Source organism: Barbatula barbatula (assembly GCF_947034865.1).
Source record: "Barbatula barbatula genome assembly, chromosome: 21".
NCBI classification, from domain to species: Eukaryota; Metazoa; Chordata; class Actinopteri; order Cypriniformes; family Nemacheilidae; genus Barbatula; species Barbatula barbatula.
Window position 1 is genome coordinate 10,418,436 of NC_136784.1, and position 11,738 is coordinate 10,430,173.

General features: G+C 37.2%; 2 protein-coding genes across 3 annotated transcripts; one reads left to right on the forward strand and one right to left on the reverse strand.

Moving 5' to 3' along the window:
* Positions 1 to 925: 925 nt before the first annotated feature.
* On the forward strand, positions 926 to 4,139 carry gja4 (gap junction protein alpha 4). 2 transcript variants are annotated; one of them, XM_079485592.1, is made up of 2 exons: positions 926 to 1,038; positions 2,633 to 4,139. In XM_079485592.1, the coding sequence occupies exon 2, from the start codon at positions 2,636 to 2,638 to the stop codon at positions 3,680 to 3,682; it is 1,047 nt and encodes a 348-aa protein (XP_079341718.1). In that variant the 5' UTR covers positions 926 to 1,038; positions 2,633 to 2,635; the 3' UTR covers positions 3,683 to 4,139. The 2 variants fall into 2 exon arrangements, with proteins under 2 accessions (XP_079341718.1, XP_079341717.1); XM_079485591.1 differs by having other exon boundaries at positions 945 to 1,038; positions 2,593 to 4,139.
* A 5,855-nt stretch (positions 4,140 to 9,994) lies between these two features.
* smim12 (small integral membrane protein 12) lies at positions 9,995 to 11,564 on the reverse strand. Its single transcript, XM_079484096.1, has 2 exons — positions 11,545 to 11,564; positions 9,995 to 11,173 (listed from the first exon to the last, which is right to left on the reverse strand). Exon 2 carries the CDS (start codon positions 11,143 to 11,145, stop codon positions 10,870 to 10,872), a length of 276 nt encoding a protein of 91 aa, XP_079340222.1. The 5' UTR covers positions 11,146 to 11,173; positions 11,545 to 11,564; the 3' UTR covers positions 9,995 to 10,869.
* Positions 11,565 to 11,738: the final 174 nt, after the last annotated feature.

Here is an 11,738-nt window from a genome sequence, read left to right on the forward strand (position 1 = left end):
GTACAAGGAAAAGCATGAGCCATTAGTCAAGAATAGAAATAAATGCATTCAGGCATTTCATGGGGTTCTCTAGAAATAACAAGTGCTCGTTCAGATCCTGATATAGTCTGCTCTAACTGAAGCGTACTAACATGTTTTCAAAATTCAGTAAACAAAAGCAAAAAGGATGAAAAGCATTATAAATACGAATATTTCATATTTGCATGAATTATGAATATTATTCCTCTAAAATTTCACATAAGGGCTCACAGTGAGCTTGCTTAAACTTAAATAATCATTTAAAACAGATATTTGCCTAGAGCTTAAAAACAGAAGTATCTAGCTGAGAAAGAAAAGAAAGAAAAAAAGTAAAATAAATAAAGTTTTCTTTGAACACCACATTTATTTCAACTGACAGAAGATATAAGATTGCTTTGTCGGGAAATATATAACATTTTCCATGATGCATTACTCATCATTCCAGAAATATTTCAACTAGTTTAAAGTTTTTGACCCTACTATTCTAATCGTCAGGTGAATTCACTGGTCTACAGCGCCACTCTGTGGTGATTTTGAAGAATACACAGACATTCATGTCAATGAAATGAAATGACTTCTACACAGAGATTAAATTGAGTTCCCAGATCAGCATATATGAGTGATATGACAATATTTGTTCTATATAATTATAAATAATACAATTATTAATAAGGCCATTTGATTCAGGATACACATGGGACTGTGTCCACACTAACTAAAATGATTTAAAACTCTATATTTTAAACTTAAAGGACAAGCAACCAGGTATGTTTAAACAACGCTTTGGAAAGGCCAGTTTGGTCATGGAGAATTCAAGAGAATCTATTTTTGAACCCATCCATTCCTTTTCCTGCACCGAGTTCCTGTGGGAGGGCTGCTAAAATCATGGGAAAGTTTCCTTTTCCCGGTTGTTTCTCTTTCTGATCAAGAGCCACTGCCTCAACCACAAGAGCTTGTAAAACTGTCAGTTGCAGAATCTCCTCACGCGGATAGAAGATCAATATTAAGCAGGGCTAACAGGTAAGAATGCTCATTTTCTTCACATTCTTATGCAGAGTTTGATCGGTTCTGAGTCTGACCACTATGACGGAAAATATACAAACACAACTAAGAATATATTTTACAAACTTTTTGAATTTAATTAATATCAACAACTGAATGTTATTTAAGATGATAATAAATATGAACAAAATGTTACCAAAGAAAGATAAAAGAAAGAAAGCCGTCCTTGAATTGTGAAGAAGCATTTAAGAGATGGTAAACAAGATTAATGATGATAATCTGCTGATGTTTCCTGGCTAAACTGAACTTTCTGAGAAATCGTATTTCTTCATTATATAAGGAAAAATAATGACTTCAATCATTCCCTTGAGCTAAACAACTGGTACAGCTTATTCAAGACATCTCTCTTAGCCAGGGCACAAAACTATTGAAATATTGAAATTTTCTATTATTCCTATTACTGTTTAAATCAAATCTAGTATGTGTGAACATAAGCGGACACGAACAAACCATGTCTCCTGCCAGAAAAACAAGAACATAAACAAGCAAACAGATAAGAGAAGTACAGGAATACATAGTGTTGATGTGGTGTTTACACAAACGCGAGTCCTTTTAAGATGGAATGTCATGCTGAAAGTCCCATGAGCCTTCAGAGAAAAGACACAGGCTTTCTTCTTCAGTACAAGCTTCATTACAGATTATTACACTTTCTGTCCGTGATACTAATTAGTTCTGATAACACAGAGGCCACTGTTAAACATTCATGGAAACATTCTCCACAGTTTTGAGGGTTAAGTCTCTATCACAGTTAAATTACACTGATAGTTGTTCTCAATAATTTAATTATGTAACTATTTAGTGCAGTTTTGTAATTGTATTTTTTAACAGCATGTTTTCATGGAGCAGATAGATAGCGTTGATCTAGCTCATTATTTCATATGGTTGAAAGTTTATAGTAAAATGCATAATGCAATTTGTGCACAGATGTTAGAATGGGCAAAACTTCTGTTAAAGTCTTTTGGAAATTACAGCTGAGCATAAACTGGTCTCACCTCAACAATTTTACAAATTACCCATGAACAATTGCGAAAGAGTAAATAGAAAAACTGCCAGACATAACCTACTTCAGTTATTGGAAGAAACATTTGAAACAAAACCAGCCTGTTTCTTATTAAATCTGAACAACCTGAACAATCAGAGACAACTCGTTGTGGTTTTCTATAGGCCTACATGGTAAACATATTGCTACATGGTATATATATTTCCAAAATGGAAACCCAAAATTGAAATTCTGTCTTAATTTCAGTTGCAGACAGACTTCATCTACTCACCTGAATACATTTCTTTGTTCTTTCGAACAAAACATAATATATTTTAAAGAATGTGAGGAACCAAACAGTTTTGGGGCACCATTGGCTACCAAAGTAGTTTTTAGTCGATGGTGCCCCAAAACATCATTTTTGATCCTCAAAACACATCATCTTGCTGCTTGTCCAAATCTTAAATAAAGTACAGTATAAAGATTTTGCCATTTAATAAGCTTCCATGGCAAATATCTCTCTCTCTCTACAGATGTTCACTTTATATAAACTTGTTGTTTGTGCCGGTGCAGAGGATGTCCAGAGCTGACTGGGGTTTTCTGGAGCACCTGCTAGAAGAGGGTCAGGAGTACTCTACGGGTGTGGGACGCGTGTGGCTGACCGTGCTCTTCCTCTTCCGCATGCTCGTGCTAGGCACGGCAGCCGAAACCGCGTGGGACGACGAACAGTCCGACTTCGTCTGCAATACCAAACAGCCCGGCTGCGTGTCCGTCTGCTATGACAAGGCGTTCCCCATCTCCCACTTCCGGTACTTTGTTTTGCAAGTCATCTTTGTTTCTACCCCAACCATTTTTTATTTTGGCTACGTGGCCCTCAGGGCTGGAGATAAAAAGGGTAATGAAGGGAAGCTGGAAGAGGGCAGAAGACAAAGATATCAAAAACCCAATGAACGTACGCTGGAGGTCATCGTAGAAGAAGACGAAGATGATGAAGAGAAATCCGGAGATAAGAAAAGTAAAGTTTCTGAAGCTCCAAATCTGAAAGGACGACTTCTGTGTGCTTACGCAGCGAGCATAGCCCTCAAGGTTCTTCTCGAAGTCGGCTTCATTGTAGGTCTATGGTTTCTATATGGATTTGTAATTGAGCCCAGGTATGAATGCCAGAGGTTTCCCTGTCCTCACACTGTGGATTGTTTTGTCTCCCGACCAACTGAAAAAACTATCTTCACCGTTTATACGCAAGTCATTGCCGTGATCTCCGTACTCCTCAATATCGTGGAGCTATTTCACCTGCTACAGTTAGCGATAACTTACAGACTAGAGAAGATGTATCAAGGCCAGGGTGAGATCATTCAACTTATCAATAGAAATCCCTCAAAATCAGTACCCCCTGAATCATTTGAGGAGAGGGAACGCGTCTTCCTACCCATAGCAAACAACAACTACCCTTCAGAATGGGACAACAGAGAACCCCACCAGACGGAGTACACGCTCCCAAGCTATTTAAACTGCATAAACAATGTGAAACCAGCAACACACAAAAGCTCCTCAACAAACCATCTTCACAAGAAGCACCAGAAGACCGACAATGACAAATCCTCTAAACAAGGACATTACGTTTGAAGAGAAGAACGGTGAGAACCAAGGATCCATTTCTGGGGAGTAACATTGAGGGATTAGAAGCATGAACATCCGTGTTTTTTTTGTTCATCAGGGAACCATTTCCTTTGTTTAGATAGATGGGGAAATGGGATGTGGGATGGACCGTCTTTAGTGATCCATGGCCAGATAAAGCTGTCTCAAATGCTTTGGATAAGTTCTTGAAAACACAAGGTCAGGAAATATTTTAACTCAAACACTGGTAGAAACAAGCACAAAAGCTACAGAAGCCAAACAGAAGGGTAGTTTGAAGTCAAGTACAAAATGTCTAATACGGTACAGCTTAGTAAATACTTTATTTAAGACCAAAGTGAACTATGTGAAAGTGAACTAACCAAGTCAATATTTAAAATGTATTTAATAACAATAGTTTTGTATGGATTTTTATATTTAACGATGAACTCTTTAATTAAATGACTGCAAAATAACCTCTAGCTGTGTTCGTCCATTACAAGACTGTGTGGCACCATTTATTTAAATATTAAAATGACTATGGACCTTTTTCACATTTCCGGGTTTCATTATCGTTGGATAAACTTCTATAGCGGCGATAAATACTGTATACTTTTAGTATGCGCATTTGCTCAAATAGCAAAAGAAAAACTCAACGATGGTGTTTTCGCTCCTTTCAACAAAATAAATAAGACGAGAGAGTCTGATGACGGCAGTCAAAAGAGAGAATGATGTTAAACTTACTATGATTTCTATAAACGCTTTATAAGAAACTCCCTCGCATTAGAGTTTATACTTTTTTTGTTATTTTATGCAAAGGTAATATAATATAAAGTAAAGTGTTATAAACTTAAATTTAATATATATATATTTTTATAATCCAAGTTTTTATATAAATATAAAAATGACCCGTCATCGCAGGTTTGTGAAAAAGGTCCTTTGCAAATTGGGAATATTGAAATATTGCAAATGTACATATCGTAATGGATTTCAATAACTAGTCAGATTAGTTTTTTATGTTCTGCTGCAACAGTTAAAACACAGCTGTTCAGTTACACAAGCTGTACTTACATATTTCATTTCCAAGAAAGAATGTGAAATATTTTGGTTGTATACTTTTATTTTATACAAAAGTGCTGTTATTCTCTGTAAATCACGATACTCATCGGACCATTTCTAAAATGCTGAATATTGACATCAACAGATGGAGAAGTCTAAAAAATGAAATTCTATCATCACTAACTCCTCTTTTATCTGCAGAACACAAAACAAGGTATTTAGAAGAATGTTGGCAACCAAACAATGGCAATATCCATTCACTTGCATTGGCTTTGTGTCCATACAATAGAAGTGAATGGGTAATGTCGTTGTTTGGTTACCAACATCCTTCAAAATATCTTCTTTTGTGTTTTGCAGAAGAAAGTCATACCTGTTTGACAAAAGGGTGAGTAAATGATGACAGAATTTTCAATTTTCATTTTTGGCTGAACTATTGCTTTAACTGCAAGTGGTGGTTGGTTGTTTTAAACCCTGTATTCACCCATCCTTTGTCACAGAAGCCTTGCTGTATTTACAATGTGTTGTCATGTGTCCTCAATGTCATTTATTCTATCAATGTCTGAGCTCTCTCAACAATGATAAGCTGTGTCAGGAAAGTGGAACGACAAGGTCGTTTACAAGGTCAGCCATTTTCTTACAAATTCCAGCGAATGAACTCAGGAATCAAAACAACAGACTGCTGAAAATGTTTTTAACACAGCACTCAACAGTGCTTTTTCCCTCAAAAGGTATGTTCTGCTGGCTAATGGAAATCATGTTTTATTAGGGGGTGTTGTCTGCACTGCTGGGCTACTGTCTATGAAAGATTAATGAGTGTTGTGGTGTTGCCAACCGTAACCTGTGGTCTTTGCCCATCGCAAAGTTCCCTCTAACGCAACCGGCCGGCATGAACCGATAACCTGTCATCTCTTGCCATTACAAGGCTTCTGAGATGCTTCACAAGATATGTGGGTCAGTGAACAGCTGGTGAGGTTTGACCCCTTTTCGTTCTTTTCAGTGACCAAGCAAATAGAAAGACAAAGAACAGGAGACCTGCCTCAAACTCTGTGCTATCTGATAGAGCCATTTATAGTGGAAAAAAGGTTTCCTTTTGTTTTTCTTTAAAACATTACAAAAAGGATGTACAAAAGCTTAATCATCATGGCCTCTAGCAAATAACAAAACCATCAGTTTCTGTGTACATTTTTCTGTCAGCAAAACAGATGTGTGCCATTTTCAATGTAAAATTGAGGTTACTGAGGTTTAAGAGGTTTCCATGCTGAATACATTTTCACAGAATTTCTTTTCTGTCAAACAAAGGTCATTTCATTAGTGAAACCCTGTAGGGACACTGCCAGCCTGCGTGCCCTTAGGTGATTTGCACAAAGTGACCAATGAAAATGAGTTGTCACTCTTGCGGGCCGTTTCTTGCATCCTGATATTGTTGTGCCGACCACTGATGCATTTTCCGTTCTCTGCTTACACCAAACAACATCTCTCACACATGCAACGCAGGACATAAGAGAGGTTTTATAGTATTCCACGATTTTACATATATGAAGTAGCAGGCTGTGTGTTTAAAGGTGGATTCAAACGGACAGTCTGCCTGCATCCTCTATGGAATTACATCCGATTGCCAAACGGTTTTCTGTAGGGGTTCTAAAGGCTGCAGTACTAGGCGAACCTGCCAATATATGCAGTTCAAAATGGTCACATTTAAACTTCCTGCCAGCTGAAACGATTAAGGTTTCCTTACTGATAGACACAACAAGAAGCCACACACAATTCCACAACAGGCCTTACAATAACAGATATGTCTAGTTTGTAGCAATGCACAAAAATAAGACTTTTAACAAATATTTAATTATTGATGCACATGGAGGCTTTGAAACAGAGGGATGAAAAAATAAGTATTTTTCATGCACTGAATATTTGTGTATTGCACTGAATCAAGATTGGTTCATAAAAATAAAGACTGCGCTCACGGATGACCAAACTGATGGTTAAATAAATAATTTAGGTAACGAGGAAATGGGCGTGCATCTACTTCCTGTATTTTTCAATTGGTCACTTCAGGGATGGGCTAAAATACTTGTTCACCCTCACAATGAACAAGCGGTGGGCATTGTTATATTGTTTTGGTAAAATCCCACATGCAGCTATTTGAGGAAGTCGACCAACTGCCGAAACCATGTTTTATAATTAAAGGACAATACAAAATTAAAGCAGATTTACAAACAAAACGTGAGTAATGCTTGTCCATGCAAAACTCAAAGCTAAAACCGAAAGAGACAATCAGAAGTTTTATCCACAATTAATGTGATGTAGGAACTGCTTTTATTGAGTAGCCTAAATAAAGCAAAAAGGCTGAAGTAAGCCGCCACTTCTCATACCAACAAAGACAACATTGCTTGTTAATCCAGTAAGGAGATGATGAGTTTGGAAATGGTCATACAAGGCAGATGTATGAGTCATCGTCTACAGCATCAGTATCTTGATAAATCATGACTCACAACTTGGTTTCTCAGAAGCCTCAAGCAATGTTCAATAATGAAACATTAGATGAAGATCAATGCTCCATGTCTCATTCACACAAATAATCAGGCAATTATGATGCCTAAAATCGTATTATGTAAAGTCTCCAATATTACATTCTTTCTTTTCTCGGTATACATCATTGAGGCTCAGGAGGATACATATTTGAAATCTGCCATCTTTGCTAATGGGCATCCAGTTCTGGACATGAAAGCATCGGAGCTGTAAATAACATGCTTTCCAGCCATCTGAAAATTACATTGTGACACTGTCTGGCTGATGGCAATACAAGAATGTGTTCAGACCCAATCCCCTCACTAGCAACTGTTCTAAATCGTGACAACCAGATTGGAAAAATCTGGAAAAATTTCAACAAAATGCAATTTCACACAATTTTCACACAATCAAAAATTTAGCAGTGGTAAATCCTCATATAATTATAAGGAAATCATTTAAGCTCATTTGTTGCTTGAAAATACAATCTTTTAAATAAAAAATACCATTAAACAAAACATTTAATCTGAATAATTAAAAAAAAATATTAAAATTGTATTTGAATGTCTTTGAGACAAATTAAATGCAGCTGAATCGTACAAGATACTATGTCAACTAAAGTAACATTGTCACACCCAGTAAAGTATCTTGAAAGGGACAATGGGGTATTGATAAGACCCTTGGGGCTGATGCCAATGGAAATGGAAGTGAGTTTTGCAACTATCCAAAAGGCCGAGCGGGTTGTGGGAACTAAACAGTGAAGCCCATGGGAAAGAGGAGGATTTTGAGCGTCTCTCCATTGTTTCTGTCACTGATGGAAATCTTGCTAGTGAATAACTGTGCTGTCATTGTGCACGGCTCTTGTACACATCCTGACTAAAGAGGTGAGAGACGACGTCAGGCGTCATTTCTTCTTCCAATCACTCAGGAACAATAGGGCAGTATGTCCCCTGAGGCGAACTAGCACCTTGCCAGCAACAACCCCACAATCGTGTACCTGGTAAGACTATAACAATCCATAAACCACATCCTCCCCAAACTACTGGACTTCCAGGAATAGGGTCCATTATACAAATACAGCAGGTCATCTGACTCCGATAAACTAGTAACTAACTTGGTAGAAACTAGTATCTTGGTATTGGCATTTATTGTATTATTGCCCCTGTATGACATATCAGTTTATTGCTCCCTAAACTCTATGTAAGTGGATAAAAGCGTCCGCTATGACTAAATGTAAATAAACGCAATCCGTATTCTCGTAAGGTTGATGGTGTAGTGCCTTTCAAAGAACCAAACCATTTCGATCTGAGAGGACGTTTCCAAAAGTATGATCAATTACAATGACTGCTTTCATTGACCAAAGGCAAGCCAGACATTATCTCTGAACAGATGGATCCAAACTGAGCTCTCCAAGATTCTGTTTTGTCCAATTACAGCTCGCTTTACTTTATATTGGTCAAATATTTCCGCCAAAACCTTTGCAAAAAGGGTGTACGTGGCAGATGGACCACGATGACAGTTTATCTAGTAGGCATACTAGTGTATCAGCTATTGTATATTTAACCACCCACACAAAATCTGCTCTCCCGATATTTACACAGCATTTCATCGCACGTAATTCATAAATGCACAACCCCCAGACCTAGTTTGTGCAATTGAATTATGAGCTTCGACCTATGTATAAGTATTTACAAACCAGTTAAAAATCTGTTTACTTGCTGTGACTAAAACTGTCTCTAACAATTGAATTTAAGTCATACAATTTTTTTTCAAATTTAAAAACAACATAAAGGAACATACAAGACAAAATAACCTTTTTAAAATGTAGCTTAACTATTTCTGTTAAGTTAGTTCTGTTAACTATTAAAGTCTGTTAAATCTTGTAAATTCCATGAATATCTGCTGTTTTCCTCCCAAAACCAGATGAAAAAGATTAAATTTTCCACTGGAAATCAAACAGGTTTGCTATCGACTTGGTTCACCCCAAAGGATAGTTCAGCCCATAATGAAAATTCTGTCATTATTTCCTCGCCCTCTTGTCATTTTAAACTTGTATGACCATTGTTTCTGCAGAACACAAAGAAGTTATTTTGAAGAATGTTGGTCACAGAAAACCATTGGTCCACGTTGACTTTATGGATTTTTTTGTCCATAAAAATAAAAAAAAAATTGTTTACCAACATTGTTTAAAATATCTTCCTTTGTGTTTTGCAGAAGAAAGACATCCACACAGGTTTTAAATGATGACATCATTTTCTCTGAAATATTCCTTGCGTATAAATGTGAGATGTTTAAGGGCCAGCTTAAAACCATTATTCCTGTTTTACTCAGTTCAATGACAATATTGCATTAAACATAACCTTTTATAGAGAACTGTTTGGGTAGACAAGCTGATGGTGATCAGCACTCATAACGTTTCACTAGCTTGTTGGCAGCAGTGAAGCTAAAACATATGCTGTTGCAAATGTAAAGGTTACCTCTATTAAAACACTCAGGGGAGTAATAAAATCTCGCTCTCTTTTGTGGTTCTTATTAATCAGGTTGGGTGCTGCAGGAAAAACTACAGAAAAACAGATTGTGCATCTGCTCTAAAAAGTAAGTGTCATGTACAGACTAGAGGACACGAAAATGGACATAAACCAAAGTAAAAAAGGAATATTTGTTTTGTGCGTCTGAAATTGCTCGATTCACATTTTTCAATTACTCGCATGGTTAGCGCAAAGCCCCAAATTATAGTTTGTTGAACTGTTTCTTTAACAGAGTGCCAAAAATGAACTGTATTTATTACCTATGTGTAATCACATATTCCTATTATTTTCAATCAAGCCTTGGGTCAAAAGGGACAAACCGAATCAATGGGTTATAACTTAACCTAGAAATTGTCCACACTTGATCCGACAATGGGTTAAAACAACCCAGCATAGGGTACTTTATATCCTAAAGGTTGGGTATAATGTTACATTCAAGACACCTCGGATTTAGGATATTTTCCACAAAGCTGGTTTTGCACAATTTCTAGTATTTAGTAGCATTAAAACAGCCCAGTTACAGATTGAGGTGAGAAATCCTTAATCTTTCTTGAACGCAGCATAACTGTTCATTGTACACAAACAATTTTTTAATCGTTTTAAAAATGTACCAAGTGGTTGATGATGCACGCTGAGGTAAACCTGCACTGGTCTAACTACTCATTAGCATAAAATTGCAACTGGGGACCATATATACATTTCTGAACATCCAAAACATCTCCACTCACATCATGCCTTGGATAAATACACTTTTATTTATCTACACACAAACTTAACAGAGGTCGGCTTTCTTTCAGTCTCTTGAGCATCTGACAAGGGTTCACCCAACATAGTCATATGTCTGCATGCCTGAGGCCACAAAATGCATTTTAAGAAGCCTCAAAGAATCAGTGTTTTAATACTTCGCCCATTAGTTTCACCGCGCATTGTTAATATTACAACAAGACTCCAAAAAGTGGGGCAGCTGAATGATGTGGTACACACTTGAAAATGAAATCCCACAAATTCAAGTTCCCATCTCTGGGGCCATGTTGTGTGACAAGATGAAAAGCCCAATGTCGGTTTAATTAGATCATTATATGGTTATCTTGCCGGACCTGACAGTTAACTCTTCTCTGGTCGATTTCTGTCTAGCACTGCCCTTGGGGTGAATTCAAGTTTGTCCTTCAGGCTGGTGACCTGTGTGCTGTCCCGACCCGTCAGTTCTTCTAATTTCCTATCCTCTCGCTGCTCCGCAATACCTCTCTCTTCTCTAGGGGTATTAGGAGTTCCTCTGACTAACCACTCAAGGTGGTACCCAACAGTTCCCACCACAAGGGCCACTGGGAAGGTCACATAGGGCGCATAGGTGCGCATGGCAGTCCAGACCACTGGCCACATGGTTGCAAATTCAGGAATATAACGTAACCTGTAAAATGGCAGATTGTTATTCAAATTAAAAGCAATATATTCATATTTTATACAGCTTTACACGTTATTCCTACGTTTACATACTCTGAAAGTCAAAGCTTGAAAAAATATGTTGTTGTTGTTAAAAAAATGTATGCGGTTTAACAAGAGGTTAAAAGCATTACGTTGTGTTTCACGCGTGTTTACGAATCATGTAACTGTTACAAGGGTACAGATGTCAAATCATAAACTGAACACACAAACGGCAGAACAAAAACGTTTCGTGTAGTTTGATAAAACTTCAAAACATAACAATTATCGCGTTAGGACGGTATGGTTTAAAATGAAGTTTTAAGTGTACAAGTGTACGTTTGTAATAACACGACATACCTCCAAGCGACTCCACTTCCTACTTCATTGCGTCATTCTAACGACGCAAAATGATTGGTCAAGTATTAACTTCAGGATGACGCTATCACGTTTAAAAAAGTTTCTAAGGCATGCTGTGCATTGCTGACACCTAGTGTCCACTGTAAGAACATCTTACCATATACTGAAATCATACACGTATGATATACTGATTT